Source organism: Pongo pygmaeus, chromosome 19, assembly GCF_028885625.2.
Source record: "Pongo pygmaeus isolate AG05252 chromosome 19, NHGRI_mPonPyg2-v2.0_pri, whole genome shotgun sequence".
Lineage (NCBI taxonomy): Eukaryota > Metazoa > Chordata > Mammalia > Primates > Hominidae > Pongo > Pongo pygmaeus.
In genome coordinates, this window is record NC_072392.2 from 3,681,564 (window position 1) to 3,706,805 (window position 25,242).

Sequence of the window (25,242 nt, forward strand, 5' to 3'; positions counted from 1 at the left end):
TCTAAGTGATGGATCTTGGTTGGGGGAGAGGGCAGAAGGCCAAGGCCCTGAGGGAGATGGCAGGGGCTGGCCTGTGTTGTCCAGTCTGGTAGCCGCTAGTCGCATGTAACTATTTAAATTAATTAAAAATAATTGGGCAGTCATGGTGACTCCCGCCTGTAATCCCAGCACTTTGGGAGGCCGAGGCTGGCGGATCACCTGAGGTCAGGAGTCTGAGACCAGCCTGGTCAACCAACATGGTAAAACCCCATCTCTACTAAAAATACACAAAAAAATTAGCCAGGCATGGTGGCGGGCACCTGTAATCCTAGCTACTTGGGAGGCTGAGGCAGGAGAATTGCTTGAACTCGGGCTGGAGGCTGCAGTGAGCCGAGATCGTGTCACTGCATTCCAGCCTGGGCGACAGAGCAAAATTCTGTCTCAAAAAAAAATTGATTAATTAAAAGTAAGTAAAATACAAATTTCATTTCCTTGGCTGCATATTTCCACTGAGGCCACCTGTGGCTTTTGGGTACCCTATTGGACAGCATAGATAGAGAATGTTTCCATCATTCCAGAAGGTTCTACGGGACAGCACTGGTCTAGACGGAGCATGGTGACTGGGTGGGGCACGCTGCCCAGAGATCCTACCTGGCTGTAAGTCCAGGCCTGAAGTCATGCCCACAGCAGGGCCCTGCACACAGCCTCAGTCAAGTCCCTCCTCCCCTCTTTGGGATTCCCCCAGATCTCCCTCCTGGCACAGCCAGCCCCTTCCTCCCCACTGTTTCACGAGGCCACTCCTGGGGTTCTCTACTTGTCCCACTGCCAGGCCTCTCACAGCCGTGGAGGGTTGGGAAGAGTGCCAATGTTCAGGGCTGTGCCAAGATGGCAACCCATGGACAGAGGTAAGCTGACCTCTCCACCCAGCGCTGACCCTACTGGGCTCAGGGCGTATGAGTCGGCTCACTGGTCCCCACCAGCAGATCCAGAGGGATCTCAGAGACTGCCCAGCTCAGCCCCACATTTCACAGACGAGCACACTGTGTTTCAGAGAGGTCTGGAAAGAAAGCACGGACAGCAGAGGTTTGTCCTCATTCCCTTTATTGTACTCCACCCCTCGCTTCCCCCAGACCTTCTGTTCAGACTGAGCCAGGCAGGCCCCAGGATTTGGCTGGGGCTCCTACCCTAACCCGAGGTAGCTGAGTAAGGATTCATGGCTAGGAGGGCTGTCCTGGGCTGGCACGCTTGGAGAAGCCTTTCCCTATGGAGGTGATATGGCACGGACCATGTGTGTGTGCTTGGGGGTGTAGATGTGTGTAGATGGTTGTGATTGCAGGGCCCAAGCTGTTCACATACACTGTGGAAGGATGCTGTGTGCACGTAGGTGGTGTGTACACTGGGTTGTGTGCCTGAGACACCGTGTGGCACGTGAGCACACAACACACATGCTGAAGGTGTTTGAGACCCTATTCAGTGTCTGCACCTGCCAGGAAGTGCAGGCTCGGGGCTAAGTTTGACTCCTGCTCAGGAGCTTAGAGTCAGAAAGTTCGAGGACAGCACTTCTTAAACTTAGGTCCCAGAATGGCCTGGGGAGTTTGCCGTCCACACAGCTCATATGGCCAGCCCTGGAGCTTTTGGTTCAGGAGGTCTGGGGCGGGCCCAGGAGCTTGCATGGTCGATAAGTTCCCCAGGGAAACCAAAGGCCAGGAAGAAACAGGGCTCAAGCAGGGCTGTCTAACAGAACTTTCTTCGATGGTGAAAATGCCCCGAGCTGTCCAGTATGGCAGCCACTAATCACATGTGTCTAATGAGCAGTTGAAATGTGGCTAGTTCAACTGAGGAATAGAATTTTGTGTTTCATTCTATTTTATTTTAGTTTAATTTGGTCACCTATGGTTACTGACTGCCACATTGGAGAGCACAGATCTAGAGAAATGGAGGCAGCAGGTTGGATAATGAGAGTCCAGAGAGAGAAGCACGAAGCTAGGGTACAGGTGTGTGGGAGGGTCCTGCCCAGCTCCAGCCCTTCCCCACCAGGAGCGGCCGAGGCTAGGGTAGGGCTCCCTCGATGGGTGTGGAGTTGGAGCCAGAGCTCAGATTCGCACAGGTCTCTCCCAGTATGCACCCTGAGCTTCTGGCAAACTGCTCTCTGCCTGGCTGAGAGGGTAGGAGACTTCCTGGGGAGGCCCCTCTGCCCTGGCTGGGACCCACCAGGGCTCCAGGCTGAAGCCTCACGCTGCACCCAGTCAGGAGTCGGGGGCCGAGCATCAGGATGTCCTCATGTTCTCCTGAAGGCCCAGGGTGGAGCTGGTGGCTGCGAGGTCACGCTCATCCTGTGTATGTGGTGCAAGGGTTAGGGGATACAAGTCAGTGCTGGGGAAGCAGCTGCCCACGCCCCTCCACCCCAACACAGACACACGCGCCGGAGGCCTTCGAAAGGCCTGGCTTGGGGGGGTTCTCTTACCGCCCCTGGCCCCATGTCCTCAGCGTACTTGAACTTCTTCTGCTTGTAGTAGTGCCTTTTGGGCAGGATGTGAAGCAGCAGCAGGTCACAGAGAACTGTGGCCTGGGGTCAGGGAAGGGCACGGAGACAGCACGGGAATGCGGGGGTGGGTACAGAGCCCTCCACATCCCACCTCAGTCCCTGGTGGTGTGGCCCTGGCTGGATCTGACCTCACCAGAGGCCAGTTTCCTGGAGGGTGGATGAGTCCCTGCAGGACTCTCAGGGGACCAAGATGGTTCCACCCCAACTCTGTCCTGCCCCAGCTCTGGGCCTTGGTTTTCTTAGATCTACTGTAGGTGGTGAGGTGGGCAGCTGCTGGCTCAAAAATGATAGACAGTTAGGGTCAAGCTTTAGAGTGAGGGACGTCTTGCTGCTACTGAGTTGTGGAGGAGGAGGGGCCGACCCCAGCACAGTGAGCCGGTGACCCCAGCACTTACCACCCCAAAGATGCCAATTCCAGAGCCGATGGTGGTCATTGTGGGGATGATGTCAAACTTCCCGGCCTGGTGGCAGGACCCAGGGAGAGAAGGGCTAACCGTCGGGAAGGGGCCTAGCTAGAAAAGGCCGGACCTGGGACAAGGGGACTTCCCCACCCTCGGCTGTGAACTGTCCCCTCCTCGGACTCTACATGGGCCACCAGCTGCTGGTCAGTAGACCTGGGTTTTTTTTTTTTTTTTAGACAGAGTCTTGCTCTGTTGCCCAGGGTGGAGTGCAGTGGTGCGATCTTGGCTCACTGCAACCTCTCCCTCCCGGATTCAAGTGATTCTCCTGCTTCATCCTCCCGAGCAGCTGGGATTACAGACATGCGCCACCATGCCCAACTAATTTTTGTATTTTTTAATAGAGACAGGGTTTCACCATGTTTGCCAGGCTGGTCTTGAACTCCTGACCTTGTGATCCACCTGCTTCGGCCTCCCAAAGTGCTGGGATTACAGGCGTAAGCCACCGCACCCGGCCCTAGACCTGGGTTTTGACCTTGGCTCTGCCTCCCTGAGCGCAAGGAGACTGTGGGGGAGACACGGCCACAGGTTGCAAAGCCCTGCCCTGGACATGCCCCATGCCCATCTGTTATTAGAAGTAAAACTGCTGAATGCACCCACCCAACTTCCGGTTGTCTATAACTGTAGACGCCCAAAGGTACTCACAGGAGCTGAGAATGTGTCTCAGCTGCCACCACTCTCACACTGGACACTTACCTTGCCGTCCACCAGGATGTCAAAGCGAATCCCAAACACCTTGAAGAGGTGACGGTAGTTGGTCCCATTCTCCACAAAGTGCCTGGCAAACCTTGGGGAAGGGATGAGGTGGCAGGAGGGTGATGGAGGGGACTGTCTTGGGTCTGGAGTTCTTAGTGCATCAGGGATGCAGGAGCTTTAGTGGTCTCTGAATACAGCCCCATCCCCAACCCCGGGCAGGATCCCAGGCCTCATTCTGGGAAAGTTGTACTCAACGCTTGCCCCAACTCCTTTTTTTTTTTTTTTTTTGTGAGACGGAGTCTCGCTCTGTCGCCAGGCTGGAGTGCAGTGGTCAGATCTCAGCTCACTGCAACCTCCGCCTCCCGGGTTCAAGCGATTCTCCTGCCTCAGCCTTCCGAGTAGCTGGGACTACAGGCATGTGCCACCACGCCCAGCTAATTTTTGTATTTTTAGTAGAGACGGGGTTCACCATGTTGGCCAGGATGGTCTCAATCTCTTGACCTCATGATCTGCCTGCCTTGGCCTCCCAAAGTGCTGGGATTACAGGCGTGAGCCACCGCGCCTGGCCCCAACTCCTTTTTGTTTGTTTGTAAGAGATGGGGTCTTAGCCGGGCGCGGTGGCTCACACCTGTAATCCCAGCACTTTGGGAGGCTGAGGCTGGCGGATCACGAGGTCAGGAGATCGAGACCATCCTGGCTAACACGGTGAAACCCTGTCTCTACCAAAAATACAAAAAATTAACCAGGCGCTGTGGCGGGCGTCTGTAGTCCCAGCTACTCGGGAGGCTGAGGCAGGAGAATGGCGTGAACCCGGGAGGTGGAGGTTGCAGTGAGCCAAGATCGCACCACTGCACTCCAACCTGGGGGACAGAGCGAGACTTTGTCTCAAAAAAAAAAAAAAGAGATGGGGTCTCATTCTGTCACCCAGGCTGGAGTGCAGTAGTGTAATCACAACTCTCTGCAGCCTCAGATTCCTGGTCTCAAAGCAATCCTCCCACCTCAGCTTCCCAAGATGCCTTGATCACAGGTGTGGGCTACTATGATCAGCCATTGCCCCAGCTCCCAATGTCAGCAATTTCCCCAGCTAGTCCTGGCCGGGTAGGCCTGAAGGGGTCTGAGACCCAGGGACAGGGGATTAGAGACTTCAATATCTTTCTCCCTGCTGGTTTCCTGGGAGCTGCCCAGGACCCTCTGCTCCCCTCTGGGGACACTTCCTCAGGCCTGAAGTGTTCTGGGAGTAGAAAAGCCCGCAAGACTACAAGGAAGAATGTACTGCTGGGGGCCTGGCAGACACCTGAAGTTGAAGCCTGGGGAGAGATTTTTCTCCTCGTACAGCCCATGGAACTCGTAGATGGGTCTGCAGTGTCGTACGTGCCAGTCCAGGTCACAGTGCCAATCGATGGTGATGCCAACCACTCCACCCTGCCAGGGACACAAGTAGTTAAGATCTGAGATTTCAGAATCAAAAACCCCTGTCTCAGCCGGGCACAGTGGCTCACACCTGTAATCCCAGCACTTTGGGAGGCCGAGGCGTGTGGATCACCTGAGGCCAGGAGTTCAAGACCAGTCTGGTCAACAGAGTGAAAACCCGTCTCTACTAAAAATACAAAAATTAGCCAGGTGTGGTGGCACACACCTGTAATACCAACTACTTGGGAGGCTGAGGTAGGGGAATCACTTGAACCTGGGAGGCGGAGGTTGCAGTGAGCCAAGATGCGTCACTGCACTCTAGCTTGGGCACAAAGCCAGACTCTGTCTCAAAAACAAAAACAAACAAACAAACAAACCCATCTCACAGCTGGTACAAGCACTCTCTCAAGAACAGAACATTTTGGAGCCGGGCGTGGTGGCTCACACCTGTAATCCTAGCATTTTGGAAGGCTGAGGTGGGCAGATCACTTGAGATCAGGAGTTTGAGACCAGCCTGACCAACATGATGAAACCCCATCTCTACTAAAAAATACAAAAATTAGCTGGGCATGGTGGCGGGCGCCTGTAATCCCAGCTACTTGGGAGGCTGAGGCAGGAGAATCGTTTGAACCCGAGAGGCAGAGGTTGCAGTGAGCCGAGATCATGCCACTGCACTCCAGCCTGGGCAACAGAGCAAGACTCTGTCTCAAAAAATCAACAACAAAAAAAAACTGAACATTTTTTATTTAAGAAAAGATACTGAGAAACTGTTTTGGGGTAGAGGTCCTGTCACCCTCACTGGCCTTCCCTCCCATTACCCTCCACACTCCAGCTCTCTGACCATTTCATTTTCAGTTATTTATTATTTATTTATTTATTTATTTATTTATTTATTTATTTTCGCCCTGCTCTTGTAGCCCAGATATGTCCTTGTTATTCCCTTCTGTTTCACTCGTGTGTTTTCTTTGGGAACGTTTCTTGCTTTATAATCATAAGTTTATTTAGTGTGATTATGTATTAACCCATCTCCTCCAAGACTATAAGCTCCAGGAGGACGAAGCTATCTGTCTCATTCATCACCAACTCCTGAGTTCCTGGCACAGGTCAGAGTGTGGGAGGCAAGCAGACAATTACTGCATTAATTAAAGAAGGAATCTGTGAAGACCTGGATTGGGAAGAAAACATTTGAGAAAGCGAAGCTCCTCAGGGCGAGGCGAGTAATGGAGCAGGCGGAGATAGGCTGAGCAACAGAAGAAGAGCTGGAAGGTGGTTGGAGAAGGGGGCAGGGAGCTGGGCTACTTGCCAGGAGCCTAGTTACTGAGAAGTTCCCAGTTGAAGATGGCAGGGAGTTTTTTTTTTTTTTTTCTTTTTTGTGAGACAGAGTCTTGGTCTGTCACCCAGACTGGAATGCACTGGCACGATCTCGGCTCACTGCAACCTCTGCCTCCCAGGTTCAAGCGATTCTCCTGCCTCAGCCTCCTGAGTAGCTGAGATTACAGGTGCCCGCCACCACGCCCGGCTAATTTTTTGTATTTTTAGTAGAGACGGGGTTTCACCGTGTTAGCCAGGATGGTCTCGATCTCCTGACCTCATAATCCGCCCGCCTCGGCCTCCCAAAGTGCTGGGATTACAGGCGTGCGCCACCGCGCCCAGCCCTGATGACAGGGAGATTTTTAGGAACAGGGAGGTCTAACATTCAGCGTGTGTGTTGCTCTGGCGTCAACCCCCCTCCAGGGGTCAGGAAACTGAGGCCCATGGGCCTGATCATGGCCAGGTCCACTGTTCACATATTGTCTGTGGCTGCCCTTGCCCTTCCACAGCTGACTTGGGTAGTTGGCACAGAGCCCATATAGCCGGCAAAGCTGAAAATAGTTACTATCTGGCCCTTGAAAGAAAGGGTTTGCTGACCTCCCTTGTAGACAGACAAATGTGTCGTGAGTGGGTTATTTTGGTAACATCACAGAAAAGGGATTGATTTCGTTCCTGAATAGGCAACTGCAAGAGCAGGACTAATAAGGAACACGTGCGGCCAGGTGTCTAGGCTTCCCACGTGCCAGGCAGCGAGGCACGCCAGGCACACCGCATCAACTCACTTGACCCTCAGGACGACCCCACGAGACTGGCACCATTATTGCCCCCTTTTGGTGGGTCCAAAAACTCAGACCCACTGAAGTTAAGAGACTTGTCTGAATTCATACTTCTCGTTTGGGGCAGAGCTGGGATTTGAACCCAGTTAGCTAGTTCTGTGCTCATAGGGCCTGCTTCTCCAGAATCCCAGGTGACTGCGAGGATCCCAGGGGCACAGGATTTCTCAGAGGCCATAGGCTATAGGATTCAAGCTGCTTTTTTTTTTTTTTTAATTTTTTTTTTGAGACGGAGTTGCTCTGTCGCTCAGGCTAGACTAGTGCAGTGGTGCAATCTCGACTCACTGCAACCTCCACCTCCCGGGTTCAAGCGATTCTCCTGCATCAGCCTCCTGAGTAGCTGGGATTACAGGCGCCCGCCACCACACCCAGATAATTTTTTTTTTTTTTTTTTTGGACAGAGTCTTACTCTGTCCCCCAGTCTGGAGTGCAGTGGCGTGATCTCAGCTCACTGCAACCTCTGTCTCCCAGGTTCAAGCGATTCTCCTGTCTCAGCCTCCCAAGTAGCTGGGATTACAGGTGCATGCCTAATTTTTTACATGGCTAATTTTTTTGTGTTTTTAGTAGAGACGGGGTTTCACCATACTGGTCAGGCTGGTCTTGAACTCCTGACCTCAGGTGATCCGCCCACCTTGGCCTCCCAAAGTGCTGGGATTACAGGCATGAGACACTGTGCCCGGCCAATTTTTGTTTTTGTTTTTGTTTTTCTTTTGAGATGGAGTCTTGCTCCATTGCCCAGGCTGGAGTGCAGTGGCACAATCTTAGCTCACTGCAACCTCCGCCTCTCGGGTTCAAGTGATTCTCCTGCCTCAGCCTCCCTAGTAGCTGGGATTACACGCGCGCGTCACCATGCCTGGCTAATTTTTGTATTTTTAGTAGAGAAGGAGATTTCACCATGTTGGCCAGACTAGTCTCAAACTCCTGGACATCAAGTGATCCACCCGCCTCTGACTCCCAAAGTGCTGGGATTATAGGCATGACCCACCGCACCTGACCAAGCTGCTTTTATCTAATTTTTTTTTTTTTTTTTAAAGCAGGACATCAACAAACATCCAGATGACAAGGTCTGCCCACATCCGTTCATTCTGGGCACCTCCTTTGTGCCAGTTCCATGCCAGGACCTGCTGAAGACATGGATCCGACCCTCAGGGGACCCCGGTATTAGGGGACAGACCCATACATATACTCAGCCCTCACCAGGGAGACTTGGGAAGATGAACTGGACCTAAAAAGCGTTTATCAGGATCCTGCGGCCCAGCCCTCCCCCCCTGCCTGGCACCATGCCCCATACCTTCTCAGCCAGGGTGCTGAAGTTCTGGCCTGACTCTTGCACCACGTAGCCAAGCTGGAAGACTGGGCACAGGGGGTGCAGGGTCTTGTGATAGAGGCAGGTCTTCATGTAGGCAGCATTCACCTCCTCCACCAGGTTGCGCCTATGGGGGTGGAAGGTGTTGACAGCAGCTGTGTGTCATCCGGGAGGGTGCCCACCACGCCCCAAAGCCTGGGGACCCCTCACAGGCTCCACAATGCCCCTTTGATTCCTTCCATGCCAGCAGGAATGGAGGGAGACAGAGACAGCTGAGAGTTGCTGGAGCAGCCCCAGCCAGCTGCCTGCATTTCTGCCCGAATTTTCCACGCACCTGTTGACCTTGAAGCGTGGAAAGCTGATGCTGTTCTTGATGAAAAGAGTGAAGTTCTCGGCCTCTCGGAGAAGGGCAGGGCTGGAGGACACCACACTCACTCACTGCCCCTCCCCAGGAGGCCCCCTGTGTGTCTCACACAGAGCTTGGACTAGCAGGGGGTGGGCGGAGCCTCCAAGACCCGCCTGCAGCCCTGGGCGGGTTGAGGGGTGGGTGTGTTCTAACGTGGCCAGGACCCAGGGGAATCTTCAGCCTAGGTTGCACGGATGGGGTGAGGGTGGGGTCAGAAAAAGGGGTAAAGATCCTTTCTAGACCCAGGCCCTCCTCTGTCTGGCCTGGGACCCTGTTCTTAGCTCCCTGGAAGGTCAGAGTGTTACCGTGGGATGTCGTCATCCACCTCCACGGGGCACCAGCCAAAGATCTCACACGTCTTCACAGTGTCGTTGAAGGCCACACACTTGCCCGTGCGGATGCCTGGTGCCAGAGAGAAACCCCTGGGTGCCTGCAGTAAACAGAGGAGGCCGCCCCAGACCCCTTCTCCAGGAGCTCCCAGTGATGGGCCACTCAAGCAAAGGAGCCGAGGACAGAAACGTGGCTGGGTCCGGCCGGGACGGGCAGGCCACGCCCGGGGGGAGGAGGGAGAGGGCAGGAGGAAGTCCCTCCTGGAGTCCGCCTCGGCTGGAGGGGTGCGGGGAGAGGCAGGTCAGCACCAAGCTGGGCCTACAGGATGGCAGGGCCCGCAGCCGGGGGACTGTGGAGGGACAGGAGGAGGCTGACCTTACCTTGGGCCTTCCTCTTGGCCTTCCCAGGGGTACAGCCGCTGTCTTCCTTACATATGCCCCCTTCTGGGTGCTGGGGGAGGCGAAAGCTGCTGGCCCCAGGCCCCTTGGGTGGGGTCCTGAGAAGAGCCCCTCCCCCCCCCCCAGGGCCCTAGGGAGAGCGTGGGGCAGTCTCAGACCTCTCTGGAGTGACGCCTGCTCACAGCCTCCTTCCCCCGTTTCCCCCTACACTGCTCTGCCGAGGCCCCCCCCAGCCCGGGCTCATGCCCAGCCGCCCACTGCCAGTGTCAGCTGGGCGGTGGGGGTCGGCATGAAGTCTCGGCACCCTGCCTGGTACACCGTGTGCTGGGCAGGAAGGCTAAGCTCTGCAAGGGTTGACAGTTGCTGTGTATGAATATGTGCCCGAATTTCCATCACTATGGCCCCTGCAGGAAGTGCCCCTGGAGACTTTCTCTGCACGTCATTTTCCCCTGTGAGTCCCAGAAGGGGGCTGGCGGGCAGAAGTCCTCACCTCTGCGCAGTAGCCTTGAGTCTGCTTCGGGGTCACGATGAAATTGGTCATGACTACGAAGGAGTTGTCCCCCTAGAAGTGAGGGGCAGGAGGAGGGTGGGGTGGGCTGGGAGCTGGGAGAAGAGCCCCAAGGGCCCCACCACTGCCCAAGCAGAGGCCCCTAGAGCCCACAGGACACGCAGCAGCCACCACACCCCCTGCCACCAACATGGGGTGACATCACCAGGCTGCTTCTGCCCAGTATTCACAGAGGTCCAGAGAGAAAGAGGAGCTGGGCTGGTCCCACAGGGACGTGGGACAGAGTTCCACCCAGCTCTGAGACAGGCCCTGTGAGGGGAAGGTGCAGCCCTGAGCCAGCTCACCTGGGCTGGGAAGACGTAGTCAGCCACGTCCCAGACCTGGGGGCCGAGGCCAGGGAGCTGGGTCACGGCCAGGCCCTTGAGTTTCACAGACACACTGCTGATGAGGCCGCTTGAGGTCTGGTAGCCCTTCTCATAGAGAAACACCCACCTGTGCGGGTGGGGACAGAGGGGGAGTTGTGGTTCTGGCACCAGCTGGACCCATCACATGCTTTCCCGCGCCCTCCCCAGATGTGCCTCTGAGCCACTATCTGCTCCTAAAGCTCCTGTCTTGGGCTAGAGGCAGGACAGCCTCCCCTGCCTCCCCCTGCTGGCCTGGCCTGAAGTTCCACGGTGCTTGTCACTACGAAAATGCAAATTCAGGACGGGCGTGTCATCCCAGCATTTTGGGAGGCCAAGGCGGGTGCATCACCTGAGGTCAGGAATTTGAGACCAGCTTAGCCAACATGATGAAACCTGTCTCTACTAAAAATACAAAAATTAGCTTGGCATGGTGGTGAGTGCCTGTAATCCCAGCTACCTGGGAGGCTGAGGCAGGAGAATCGCTTGAACCCAGGAGCCGGAGGTTGCAGTGAGCCGAGATCGCACTATTGTACTCCAGCCTGGGCGACAAGAGCAAAATTCTGTCTCAAAAAAAAAAAGAAAGAAAGAAACTGCTAATTCAAATACTCTTTCCAATCCTTTTCCAAGAACAGAGTTTGCTGGGGCCTGGAGGCCAAGCCTCTTGGACCCCAGTCCTTCCCAGGGTGCTCCTCCTTCCAGAGGTCCCAGCAGAGCACGAAGGCTGAGAATATAGTCTTCAATGCCTAACAGCCTGGGTTTAAATCCCAGCTCCATACTTACTGTGGGATTTGGGGTAAGCTATTCAATCCCCCGTGCCTCAGTTTCCTCATCTATAAAATAGGAATAACAATGGCACTTCATTTTTTTTTTTTTTTTTTTGAGACAGAGTCTCGCTCTGTCACCCAGACTGGAGTGCAGTGGCGCCATCTCGGCTCACTGCAACCTCCTACACCCGGGTTCAAGCAATTCTCCTGCCTCAGCCTCCTGAGTAGCTGGGATTACAGGCATGCGCCACCACACCCAGCTAATTTTTTGTATTTTTAGTAGAGATGGGGTTTCACCATGTTGGCCAGGATCGTCTCGATCTCTTGACCTCGTGATCCGCCCGCCTCGGCCTCCCAAAGTGCTAGGATTACAGGCACAAGCCACTGCACCCGGCCAACAATGGTACTTCTTGTAGTGATCAAGTGAGTGAGTTCATACATGTAGAAACACTCAGAATGGGGATGGCACAGAATAAATGCAGTACAGACATTAGTTCTTATTATGATCCAGCCATGCTGGGACCCCCTGGGAGACAGTGAGGAAAACAGAGCAGGGAGGTGGTCCTCTGGAGGGCTTGCAGCATCCAGCCCCTCGGTCTAGGCACTGTGGGAGTGGCTCAGTCAGGAGGTCTTCCAGCTTTCTTGGGAAATTCTAGCCTTGCCTTCCCAGTATTGAGCAGTCCCGTTCCTTTGGATTCTCCACTTTCAGTCTGGAAGGTTCCATGGGGCTAACCTCTCTCCTAGCCCCAGGAGTTGGGCAGATGACCAAGGCTTGCCAATCAATGTTCCATCCCCCAGTAACAGTGACGGGTCTAAGGACACACCCATGACCTGGGGAGTTTCAGCAATGAGGCCAGGACTTTTCTGGGAATTGCCAGAAAAGAAACGTCCTATCTACTGAGTGGCGAAGCAGGGCGGCTGCAAGATGAAAACTATGGTAGTCATCGTTGCCACCCCTGGAAAGAGCCATCCTGACAATGAAGCTCTCCTAGAGGAAAGCCAGGCCAGGGGACAGAGAGGGGCAGAATCCTGACAATGTTGTTTGAGCACCTGGATTCAGCCATACCTGAAGCATGCTTGAAAAATCTACTTCTGGATTTTTCAGTTACGTAAACCAATAAATGTCCTTCCTTTATTTAAGCCAGTTTGGATTTGGTTTCTGTTGCTTGCAAATGAAACAGTCCTGGATAACTCTCCTCTCCAGGCTGTGGCCCTTTCCTCGAGGAAAGACTCTGTGGAGATTCAGGGTAACGTGTGTGTGTGTGTGTGTGTGTGTGTGTGTTCAGGTATGGGGTGTGTGGCTGTATACCTCCAGGGCAAATCTGTGAGTGCACCTGTGGTCAGATGTGTCATCCCCCTCCACTCCTTACCCTACCCCAAGCTCACCTGTCCAAGGGGAGCTCAAAGCAATGGACTCCCTTCTCCTTCTCCCAGGGTGCAGGTCTGGTAACAGAACTCTCCAGGCCTCTTAGTCCCAGAGTCACCTCTCTCCCTGCTGCAGGCCCCAGGGAGGCCACCAACCAATGTCCTCTTCTTTCTTCTCATGGTCCACCCACCTCTTCTCCAAGCCCCCTCTCACCTTGGCACTGCGGCCAAGCCACATGCTCCCGAAGCCTACGCCTGGTCACTGCTGTCCCCTGCAGGTCCCAGAGAGCAACAGGTGGAGGCATGACAAAGGCCTCTGATCCTGGGTGTCCTGAGTCTGTCACGCTGCCTCCAGCCCCATCAGGGAGAGCAAGAGCATCGCCCATCCCCCCACTGGCCTCCTTGGGCCCCTTCCTCTAGGAAGGCCTCTGGTTCTGTGTCCAAGCCAGAAGGAGCTGATGCAGGGGGGAAGAGGAGTTTCTCCTTGTCCTGAGCCCCTCTGTAGGATGGGCCACTGACCTCCCTCTCGGCACCTTCAGCCCCAACAGCTTAGCAACATTTCTATCTTTGCCCAAGACCAACTTTCTATCTTTTCCCGAGAGACAGGGAAGCTGAGGCCTGCAGGTGTGGCAGTCTCAAGGGTCCCCACATTTGAGGCACCCAGCCCAGGACTCAGCCCACCTCCACTGAGCAACACTGGCTTCCACGTGTCTCCCAGGAGGCAGAGCACAGAGGGGAAACAGAGACACCTGGAGCCCACACGCCAGGGCTGATGCACTCAGCGTGCATCTGTGTCTGCCCTTGGAGCTGCCGGTCTTGAGGTCGAAGGGAAAGGTCGGTCAGATCTGGCATTCATGACCTCAACTCTGGTGATAATAGAATGACTATGGGCCGGGCGCGGTGGCTCACACCTGGAATCCCAGCACTTTGGGAGGCCAAGGCAGGTGGATCACCTGAGGTCAGGAGTTCAAGACCAGCTTGGCCAACATGGTGAAACCCCGACTCTACTAAAAATACAAAAGTTAGCCGGGCATGGTGGTGGCGGGCACCTGTAATCCCAGCTACTTGGGAGGCTGAGGCAGAGACTCACTTGAACCTCAGAGGTGGAGGTTGCAGTGAGCCGAGATTGCACTCTGCACCCCAGCCTAGGCGACAGAGTGAGACTCCGTCTCAAAAAAACAAAAAATAATAATAGAATGACTATGGTGCCAGGCCCACTCCTCCAAAGCCATGCCTTGATCTGGCCTTGTTGTCACCACCCTGGGAAGACAACCAAGAGGGCCTGATGTCAGACACAGGCATCTTCAGAAGCCTCTCCCCTTCCAGAAATAGCCCTCACCATGCTTTCTACCTCATCATCAGCAATCCCCCATCCTGGGGCTCTCCAATGGCCTTCTCGTGGAATAGGCCACATGGTGGAGTGGCTGAGGGTCAGGTGCCAGCCCTGCTGCTCCCTAGCTGTGTGGCTTCAGACTAGAGACTACAACTCTCTGAGCCCTGGTTTTCTCAATAAAACAGAGGTGACGCCACCTACCTTAAAGGCGCTGCTTACTCAGTAAGTGTTTAGTGAGACCCTACTACAAACTCAGCCTGGGCTCCAGGAGACGGAAGCATCTAGGTAAGCGTTTGGGGGAAGCTTCTATGAGTTCTTTTTTTTTTTGAGATGGAGTCTCAGTCTGTCACCCAGGCTGGAGTGCGGTGGTGCGATCTTGGCTCACTGCAACCTCCGCCTCCCGGGTTCAAGCGATTCTCCCACCTCAACCTCCCGAGTAGCTGGGACTACAGGCGTGCCCCACCACGCCCGGCTAATTTTTTGTATTTTTAGTAGAGACGGGGTTTCGCCATGTTGGTCAGGCTGGTCTGGAACTCCTGACCTCGTGATCCACCCGCCTCGGCCTCCCAAAGTGCTGGGATTTCAGGCGGGAGCCACTGCGCCCGGCCTCTGTGAGTTCTTAAAGAGATTAGCACAGTGCCTGGCACTCAGTGGGCACATACAACGAAAACCTCCCATTTTCACTGTTCTCTGTTCCTCCTTCACAAATTCCTCTTTCAATGTCGATCCACCCCTATTCCCTGAGTGAGCTGCCTCAGACACGCTGTGTCCCCAGAATTCTCTCTCCAGACTGCACTCTCCCTTGAGATTCAATTCCACACATTCAGTCATTCAACAAACTTAGACGGGTGTGGTGGCTCAGGCCTGTAATTCTAGCACTTTGGGAGGCTGAGTGGGGAGGATCACCTGAGGCCAGGAGTTAGAGACCAGCCTGGGCAACATAGTAACACCCTGTCTCTACTAAAAAACAAAAACAAACACGTATTTATCCAGCCCCTATTCATGCGCCAAATACTGTTGAACAAAACAAACACAAAAGTGAACAAAACAAACAAAAATCTCGCACCCAAGGGTCTTACACAGATGCTCCTCGAATTACGATGGGGCTATAACCTGATAAACCCATCCTGAGTCAAAAAGGCTCTTAATACCCCCAATAAACCCACCATAAAGTCAAAAAATCCTAAGTCAAACCACACTAAGTCCAGATGCTCCTCAACTTACAATGTGGTGATGTCCTGATAAATTCTTTTTTTTTTTTTTTTTTGAGACGGAGTCTCGCTCTGTCTCCCAGACTGGAGCGCAATGACGCGATCTAGGCTCACTGCAGCCTCTGCCTCCTGGGTTCAAGCAATTTTCCTGCCTCAGCCTCCTGAGGAGCTGGGATTACAGGTGCACACCAACACGCCTGGCTAATTTTTGTATTTTTAGTAGAGACGGGGCTTCACCATGTTGGCCAGGCTGGTCTTGAACTCCTGACCTCAGGTGATCCACCCACCTCTGCCTCCCAAAGTGCTGGGATTACAGGTGTAAGCCACTGTGCCCGGCCTACAAAATCTATTTCGTGCCAAGCACTAACCACTATACAGACAGAAATTCAACTGGATCAACCTGAACTCTTCATCTCCCTTTAGAACTTGTTCCCCTGTGTCCTCGTCATGGAGAATGGTGCTGTCCTCACCCTATCACCCAGGCTCAACACCTGGGCAGCATCCTCACAGCCACCCTCCCCATCATGCCCACATTCATTGGGTCCCCCAGTCCTTCTGGTCCTCCCTCGGCTTTCATCTAAGGACCCAGAAGGGCTGGTTGTGGGAAGGCTGAGACACTGGAGGAGCTGGGGCAGGTGCGGGGGCAGCTCTGGCATGGGTTGGGAGGACCGGCCAGGTGGCTGGTGGGACACAGGGTATGGCCATGGGCCACAGGCAGGAGTTGACCAGATGGGGCGTGTGCTGTCGGGGAGCAGCAGCCTTGGGGAAGGGCATGAGCAGACTCCAGGCCTGGGAGGGAATGTGCTCAGAACCCGTGCCCACCCTGAGGCCCCCATGCAACCCGCAGACAGGTCGAGGGGCATCTGGGTTAAGTTCCTTGAGTGCAGGATCTTGGTTTTTGTTCACTTCTGTATTTTTAGTGTCTAGAACAGTGCTTGGCACATAATAGGAACTCAGTAAACACTGTGTGTTGAATAACTGAATGTAGAATTGAATCTCAGGCCAACCATTTGTGGTTTTAATTATTTTATTTTTATTGTTATTTATTTATTTTTGAGACAGGGTGTCACTCTGTCCTCCAGGCTGGAGTGCACTGGTGCAGTCGTGGCTCACTGCAGCCTCAACTTTCCAGGCTCAGGTGATCCTCCCACCTCAGCCTCCTGAGTAGCTGGGACTGACTACAGGCACGGGCCACCACACCCGGCTAATTTTTTTTTTTTTTTTTTTTTTTAGATACAGGGCCTCACTGTGTTGGCCAGGCTGGTCTTGGACCCCTGAGCTCAAGTGATCCTCTCACTTTGGCCTCCCAAAGTGCTGGGTTTACAGGCATGCACCATGGCACCCGGTCTGTTTTTCTTTCTTCTTCTTCTTTTTTTTTTTTTGAATACGTCACCAACCTCTAAAAACCAAGCAGTTTCTTTCATGCATAAATCTCACTTCCCACTTCTCTTGAGACGTCAGAAGCTCTGGCTGTGCTAGGTGTTACGTGCTGCGGCAACAATGGGCAGAAGCTGAGCAGGGGCCGCCCCAGGCGCGAGGCCTGCCGGGGTGACGACATCTGTCACCCGTGCTCACTGCCTCTGCCTTGGGTCCAGCCCTGTCCCCCCTTCCCATCCCTGCGGGCTCTTCACAGCTGTCCTGCCTCTGGCCCCCACACCCATCCCTGCCTGCCCCAGGCCCTCCCCTGCTAGACATCCTTCCTCGGCTCCCTTCTGCCTGCAGAAGAAATCCGGGCGCCTCAGCCCGGTGTTCAAAGGCCTTCGCCATCGCCCCTGCTCTCCCTTTCGCAGCCTCTCCCTTGGGCTCCTTTTATGCCCCCTTCAGCCTAGTCCCAGTGACACCTTCTCTATTTCTCTCCGGCCCCAAGACCTTGGTTCACACTGTTTCCCGACAGGAGAGCCTGGAAGGGGTGGGCATGCAACCAGGCTCCTCCAATCAGGGCATTTCGTTTCCTTGACTGCAATGATTGATTGGTTCTGGGGTGGGCACGGGACCCGACCCCGGCCAATAAGAATTGAGCCTGAGACTTTTGCTGGCACTCTGGAGAAGGAGCCGCTCTTGTGCCTCGGGAGTGGCTAAACTGGTGAGATGTCAGCTTGGAGCTGCTGGTGGCCATTTCACCACTGTGAAGACAGAGAACCTGCCTGAGAATGAAGCCTCCAGAGAGGAAAGAAGAGCCAGGAAAGGGAGATAGGTCATGGACAGCTTCTTTTGAGAACCAAGACTGGACCCGCGGGAATTCCTCATCCCCTCTCCCCTCTAAACCTTACTCCTCCTGTGTCTTCATCCTGGAGGATCCAGCCGGGCCTGAAACCCACACTGATTTTTCAGTTACATAAACCACCGGATACCCCCACCCTTCCTTTTATTTATGTATTCATTTATTTGTTTGTTTTTTTTTTTTTTTTTTGAGACGGAGTCTCACTCTGTTGCCCAGGCTGGAGTGCAGTGGTGCAATCTCGGCTCACTGCCATCTCCGCCCCCCAGATTCAATCGATTCTCCTGCTTCAGCCTCCCGAGTAGCTGGGATTACAGGCGTGCACCACCACACCCAGCTAATTTTTGTATTTTTAGTAGAGATGAGTTTTCACCATGTTGGTCAGGCTGGTCTCGAACTCCTGACCTCAAGTGACCCACCCGCCTTAGCCTCCCAGAGTGCTAGGATTACAGGCATGAGCCAACACACCTGGTCCACCCTTCATTTTAAATCTGTTTGATTGGACTTTTGTCACAGGAACCAAAGGAGTCTGGCTAATTCACCCTCAGTTCCTTCCTCTCCCTCTCTCCATTCCATGTCCCACCTCTGTTCTCCGGCACAGCACCAGGCATGGAGAAGATGCTGCAGAAACCGTCCCTGGATGTGTTTCTCCCTGCAATAATTTCTATCCATCCTTCTCCCTGATTGGTGCACTCTGATCTCCACTTGGAGATCTCAGAACATGTGATTTCAAGAGGTCTGTGTGGAGGCGCAGGGGATGAGTGAGGACTTAGTTGAGAAGAGACCCAGAGGGACTGGAGAGAAAGCTGAGAGCAGACCAGCCCAGCCCACAGCCCCCAGGCCTTTGCTTATGGCTGGTTCCGTCAGTGTGTCACCTCCTCCAGGAAGGCCTCTCTGGCTTCCTCCCCAAGCAACATTCACAAATCCTTGGAGAAGCTCCTCTGTGCTGCAGCAAAACCACCACTCTCCTTACCCTGTCCCAATGTGCCCCAGCATGGCCTGTTGGGTCACAGATGACAGCCCACTGCCTGTACACCACCAGGGGCAGAGAGCTCATCAGCTCTTCAGGGAGAGCTCTAACTGAGACCATCTTTTTGTTTTTTTTTGAGATGGAGTCTCGCTCTGTCACCCAGGCTGGAGTGCAATGGGGCAATCTCAGCTCCACTCCGCCTCCAGGGTTCAAGCGATTCTGCTGCCTCAGCCTCCCAAGTAGCTGAGATTACAGGTGTGCACCACCACACCTGGCTAATTTTTTCTATTTTTAGTAGAGACGGGGTTTCACCATGTTGGACAGGCTGATCTCAAACTCCTGATCTCAGGTGATCCGCCCACCTCGGCCTCCCGAAGTGCTGGGATTACAGGCATGAGCCACTGCACCCAGCCTTAACTGAGACCATCTTAACTGGATCTGAGAGGGTCAGCTCAGCTCAGCCTTCTGGTCTCAGGCCCACTCACTGCCTGCACTTGCCTGGGATCTCCTGGAGGAGCATGACTTGCAGAGACCACAGCCTCAGTTTTTGTCCTGAGTCTGTGTTCTTGGCATCTCAGCCTCTCTGCTCAGCCTCAGTAACTCTGTCCATCTCTGAGCCTCGGGACCTCCCTTCCTTCGTCTGAGTTGTGCTCCGGCGTTTGTCCCTCGGTCCAGGTCTGTCTCTGCGTCCACCCATCCGCCACCCAGGCTTTGCCCTGTGTCTGGGACACAGGGGCCTGGCTCTTCTCTCATGCTCCTTTCCATCCCCTGGCAGTGCCCACAGGATCAGACATGAAAGCAAAGCCCTCCTCAGGAAACAGCAAAGTGCTGAGCTGAGTGCACTTTAGGGGAGGTCCCCTGCAACCCGTGCCCCACGGGCCGGTTAGGAAGCTGAGCCCGGAGATGCCAAGACCAAGTCCAGGCTGGGTCAGAGGTTGGGTTTGCCGCTGTTGGTTCCCGGCTGAGAGGTCAGTGCAGTACTGAGCAGTGGCCAGACGAGGGCGCAAGAGACAGCAGGCGCTACGGCCTGAGCAGGAGCTGGAAGCCTGCGCCTGCAGCCCTCGGGGTTGCTGGTGATGACGGACCCTGCCTTCCTTCCACCCTCTGCTGTGTGACGTGGGCAGGCCAGTGCCCTCTCTCTGAGGAGGTTTCCTTTCCAGAATATCAAGGCTGACTTTGGAGCCATGCACGTGGGTTCAAATCCTGGTTAGCCTCTTACTAAGCTGTGAGATCCTGGCTAATCCCTGTGGCCCTGAGCCCCACAGACACCGAGAAGGGCCACATCCATTTGGAAACTAATTAGACAGTCTTGGGAGGGAAGACGGGCAGGAGGGCGGTAGTGAGGTCCCCGTCACTGGAGGTATAGGTTCCCTGCTGGGCGGCAGCTTGGGGCATAGGCTAAGGCTGGGAATGGGTGGGTCCCTCCAACACTGACAGCCTGTGACCCACACACAGGAGGGACCTGGTGCCCCTCACACCTGCAGATCTGAAAGCAGAACTAGGGAACCGCAGGGGCAGAGAGAGGACAGCCTTCCCCCAGCCTCTTCCAGCAAGGGTAGGCTGGGCCTGTGCAGACAGCCTCTCCCAGGGAGGGTCAGGAGTGATGCTAAGGGTGGACTTCCGGCCCGTCCTGTGCCAGGCATCCATCATCAGTGCCCAGCAGAAAGGATCCACAGCCCCCTGTGATGGTGAGGAAGGAGAAGGCACAGCAGAGGCCTGGGGGTCAGGAGGGCTCAGCTCCAATCCTGGGTTTGCTGCTGACTTGCTGTGGACCTGGAAACCCCACTGCCCCTCTCTGGGCCTCAGTTTCCCTCACAAGCTCAAACAACATCACAGATGTCAAATTAGTTTCTGAACAAGAGAGAGGAGAGGCCAAGGCTGGGGCCTGGCCCTGGGTCCACCTGGCCAGCTCTGAGGTTTTGGGGACTGGTGGGACAGAGGGAGGGCTCTTTTGGACGCCAGAAGTTTCCGGGGGACTAGGACTTTGTGGTCCTTGTTTGGGCTCTGGGTCAGCCTGCCCTGGACTCCATTTAGCAGTTCTGGTTTGGAACCACGGTAAAAATGGGGAGGTCAGAACTCTCAGAGTCACACAGCAAAGGCAGGCAGGGGCTACTAGGCACCCCTAGGACCCCAGCAGGGGCTGAGCCCCCTCCAGTGGCCCTGGGGCCTCCAGGAGCCCTCTGCAGAGTCACTGTGAGTAGACAAGATGCACCACACACAGGGGACACACACTGGCCACCCAGACACCTGGCCACAGGGCAGACATGGGCACAGCCATATGTACACACAAGGGTACCCACATGTGGGCACCCAGCCCCAGGGACACACACCCAGACACATAGAGGCACAGAGCTCCATGTGCACACTCACAAGTGTGCCAGCCTCTGCCAGGCCTGTCTTGGCTCCCGAGACAACCAGACTGCAGGAGCGTCCCACGCTGCCTCTGATTCTGCACTCCCGGCCCGGTGGGACAGGTCCAGAGGTGCCCAGAAAGGAACTATCATCCCTGGGACCAGAACCGATCTCCGTCCTCCACCTGACATGCCAACAGTAAGGCACCAGGTATTCAGAATGTGAGGGTTTCTCTGCTCCAGGGGCCTCAAACGTCCCTGGATGTCCCTCGCTCAGGCAGGGAAGGTGGCAGCAGAGTCTGTCTCTCTCTACCCTGTCATATGGGGTGACAGGTATGGGGTATGGCCTCTGTGTGTCAGTGGCAGCCTGGTTGTGGCCTCTATGTGGATATGGACTCTGTGTGTCAGTGGCAGCCTGGTTTGGCAGGCGGTCAGAGGTTGAGGACTCAGTGGCTGTGGTTGGTGGGGCTGTGGCCCTGAACATCACTAACCACTCAAAGGAACCATAACACTGAGCCGGCTCCTCAGAACCCAGAGACTCTGCCTCCTGTTCACTGACAGCCCCGGGGCAGGGCTTCCCCTCCGGCCTCGTCCCCATCTCAGCAGTGAGTGGCAGGATTTTCTATTCTCGCACGGTGTCTTGCCAGGAAGGCCTTCCCCTGGATGGAGAGGAAGAGGGGCTCGCTGGTGTCACGCAAGGGATCTCAGAGTCTGGAGGACAGGCCCGGGGTAGGGGCTGGTGCAGGCAGCGGGAGGGGCCCGGACTCACCCGATGACGTAGACCAGGACCACCAGCTGGATCAGTCGGAAGATAACGCCCACCTTCTTGTTGCGCACCAGCACCATGCGGGGGGTGTCGTACTCGAAGAGGAAGGCGGCCAGCTCCTCCTGGAACCGCCGTGCCATGGTGGGCCGGCTGGGGCTCAGAACCGAGCCCCCTGCACGGCCTCTGCTCTCAGGGTGAGCCGGGTGCCACCACCCACGTCGATGGTAGAGTTTCTCGGGGCTTCCTGGCCCCTTAGGAAGAGCAGGGCAGTGCAGGTGGGGCCGGAGGACAGGAGCCAGAGGTCAGCTGGAGGCACTTGGGTTGGCGAGAGAATCCCTGGGCGGTCAGAGCAGCTCTTGGCCCCTGGAAGGCAACAGACTGCAGGCCAGCCTCGCCCATGGACAAATAAATTCCCAAAGATAGACGGGGCGGGGCTGGTGGGGCCACCCAGGCCCAGCCCCACTGCCCCTCCTGGCTGTGCGCGGGCCCTGTTGGGCCTCCGGAAACAGGAGTTGTTGGCAGGAAACCACAGGCCACCCGTCACAGGGGCAAAGATAAAGCTCTCAGTCGACTCCTCAAGTTATCCTCCCCCCAAAACCTGGCAAGATGGAGCTCTGGCCAGGGCCTGGGGGAACCTAGAGTCTCCTCAGACTAGGAGCCTCCCTGCAACTCCCCTCCACTGCCAAAATCAGACATCCATCCCCAGCCCCATCCCCATCCGCCACCCTCCACCCTCCCCCGCCAGGGCTGGCTGCTCCGTCCCTGGGGGCCTGCATCGAGCAGGGCAGAGAGGAAGGAGGCTCTGAGTTCCAGCCTGGCCTGTGCCCGGTCAACCTCGGTGCTGAGTTGGCATCTCTATCCCCCACCTCTCCTCTCCCACCATCTGTCCTGGCGGGGCCACCATCAGAGGGAGAGAGGTGGCAGGTGCCCAGCCAAGGCAAGCACCACATCTGTCACACAGTGCCATGGGGGGCCCAAGACCAGCCGAGAGAGCCTGACCTCGGAGACCCCTGGCTCTGCCACTTCTTGGCTGTGGGGGCTGGGTGTCACCTTGCCTCTCTGAGCCTGCTTCCTCGTCTGTAAATTGGGGTAATAAGGGCTGTTCCTTCTAGATTGAGGCTCACAGGGGATGGGTCTCAGCAACATGGGACAGAGAACTGGAGGCCACCATTGAGTTTGGGGCACAGCACCTCTGCAGTCCCTTCCTTCCCTTCCCACCCCCAGCTCGGGCCCTGAACACAGGGGTTTGGGGTGGGCAGAGGGTCCCACGTTAGCTCCTCAGAGCTGGAGGCCTCCCCAGCCCCACCCCTCATTTTGAAGATGAGGAAACCAAGCTCAGAGAAGAGAAATGAGTTGGCCAAGCTCACCCGGGGTGGTACTGGAGGTTCAAGCTGGAAGCAGGGGCCTCTCTGGCGAGCCCCCACGGCACTGTCGTCCGAGCCGCCCCACCCTTAAGGCTGATAAGGAGTCTTCTTCCTGGCGAGCTATGAGCTGGAAGTGCTCCGGGCAGGGAGCCAGGCCCTGGGGCTGGGAATCCCGGCAGCCTGTCTGAATGGGGGTCACCCACAGAGGGCTGCCCATGGCCCCTTCCAGCACCCAGGTCAGTCTCTCCTTGTCAAGTAGATCAGCCTCACCCCTCACGGAGTTTCTGCTAATCCATTGGGTGTCACGGGCTTTTCTAAAGAAAATCCAGAGATGCTGGGAGCCAGAGCTGTGGTGGCCACGTCTCTCCTTAACCTGATCCTGACCCTAGACAGTTCCTTTCCCAGCTGCCCCTGTGGCCATTGGAATGGGAGGCACCAGGACACAGCTGCTTGTGATGGGGACTGGGGTGGGTGCTGAGACTGTGTGGGCCATTGTGGGTCCCTTTTCAGCCACCCTTCTCCCTGACATGCGTTCTAGTGAGTGGCTGGGGTGGGAGGGAAAGGAGGGAGGAAGGGAGGGAGGGGAGGAGAAGGGAGGGAGGGGAGGAGAAGGAAGGGAGGGGAGGGAGGGAAGGGAAGAGAGGGAAGGAGGGAAAGGAGGGAGGGATGGAGGAAGGAAGGGAGGAAGGGAGGGAGGGAAGGAGTAAAGGAAAGAAGGAAGGGAGGAAGGAAGGGAGGGAGGGAGGAGAAAGGAAGGGAAGGGGAGGGAGGGAGGGAAGGAAGGAAAGAAGGAAGGAAGGAAGAAGGGAGGAGGGAGGGAGGGAGGAAGAAAGGATGGAGGGAGGAAGGAAGGAGGGAGGGAGGGAAGGAAGGAAAAAAGGAAGCAGGGAGGGAAGGAGGGAGGAAAGAAGGAAGGAGGGAGGAAAAAAGGAAGAAGGGAGGGAGGTAGGGAGAAAGAAAGAGGGAGGGAGGGAGGGGAGAGGGAGGGAGGGAAGGACGGAAGGTCAGGGAGTTCTTCAATCTACTTCTGTTCCTCTCACACCACCACCATGTCTTCCTCCTCTTCCTCCTCCTCCTCTTCCAAGGAGCCACACTTGCTGACAGAGATTGATGGATGGACTGACAGACTTGCTTGGACGGATTGATGGACCGACAGACTTGCTTGGAGCACACACGTGCTTCTGTTACAGCCTGGGCCCTGGCCCTGGCCCTGAGAAAGCGGACTGGCCTGGAGCACCGTCTCATTTGGGGATCTTATCATATCCAAAGTGCACCCCAGGGACCTACATTCATTTTCCTGCTGCTGATAACTCCACAAGAGCAAGACAGCCAGCTGATGGGGTCAATGTCTCTTTCACTGGCTCTAAAATGCATCTTTCTGATCCAAGGGCTGTGATTTCTCACCCTTGGGCCCTGCCCCAGTGTCCTCAGGGACAGACACCTGCCTTTGTTCTGGGCGTTTGAGGCTGAGGTAGGCAGGGCAGAGGCCAGAGCTCCACACTCTGGAATCCGGCAGGGTTTTCCTCACAACAGCCCCATGAGGCAGGTCCTAGAGCCCACATTTGACAGATCAGGAGACTGAGGCTGTGGGGGTTGAGTCCCTGGCCCATGGTCACACAGTACGTAGTTCCCATGTCTGCTGGTGGCTGGGAAGGAGGCTCCCCAAAGTCTGAGGGCTTGGCCCCGGGCCCACCCGAAGCCTCCAGCACTTGAGAGCCGCCAGTCCTGCCTTATAAGCCCAAAGACAGGGTGGCCGACTCGGGTACTGGGCCGGGCCTTGTAGGGAGACAGCCCTGCTGCCAAGCACTCGGCCCCGGGACAGCCTCCCCAGCCTGGCTAAATTTAGCGGCTCTGTGCAGTGTGGAGGCTGGAGGCCGGCCGGAGCCCTCGAGGGAGCAGACACGAGTTCCAACAGGTCTCCGTAGTCACTCAGGGGCCCGAGGATGCCGTGACCGTACCCCAGTCCAACCCTGACGCCATCTGGGCCAGAGATTCCTCTAATGCCACACAGCCACTTAGACCCTGACTGGAGCAGGGCCCTGGGCCAGCCTGGCAGAGGCTGTCAAGGGGAGGTTGGGGGAGGGCCGACAGCTATGGGGAGGCCTGGGGAGTATAGCACGGGCCCCCAGGTTTGGTGTCTCCCATTGCCTGGACCCAGGCTGCTTCTCAGGCCTCTTCTATCCCCCAACTCCGGGCGTGACCTGGCTGAAGTGCCCCCTCCCGTGTGTTTAAAGTGTCCCATCCTCCTGGTCCTCCTCCATCCCTCTGGGCCATTTCCCTTCATCCTCGGCCTCTCTCTGCCCTGGATTAAGAGAA

General features: G+C 55.7%; 1 protein-coding gene across 2 annotated transcripts; it reads right to left on the bottom strand.

Moving 5' to 3' along the window:
• Nucleotides 1-1,066: 1,066 nt before the first annotated feature.
• On the bottom strand, nt 1,067-22,019 carry P2RX1 (purinergic receptor P2X 1). Of its 2 annotated transcripts, none has more exons than XM_054459304.1 (12): nt 21,566-22,019; nt 10,525-10,672; nt 10,163-10,234; nt 9,655-9,724; nt 9,250-9,346; nt 8,873-8,953; nt 8,524-8,665; nt 4,973-5,100; nt 3,679-3,769; nt 2,920-2,985; nt 2,444-2,545; nt 1,067-2,312 (listed from the first exon to the last, which is right to left on the bottom strand). In XM_054459304.1, exons 1-12 carry the CDS (start codon nt 21,700-21,702, stop codon nt 2,247-2,249), a joined length of 1,200 nt encoding a protein of 399 aa, XP_054315279.1. In that variant the 5' UTR covers nt 21,703-22,019; the 3' UTR covers nt 1,067-2,246. The 2 variants fall into 2 exon arrangements, with proteins under 2 accessions (XP_054315279.1, XP_054315280.1); XM_054459305.1 differs by having other exon boundaries at nt 1,073-2,312; nt 8,873-8,902.
• Between the last annotated feature and the right edge of the window lie 3,223 nt (nt 22,020-25,242).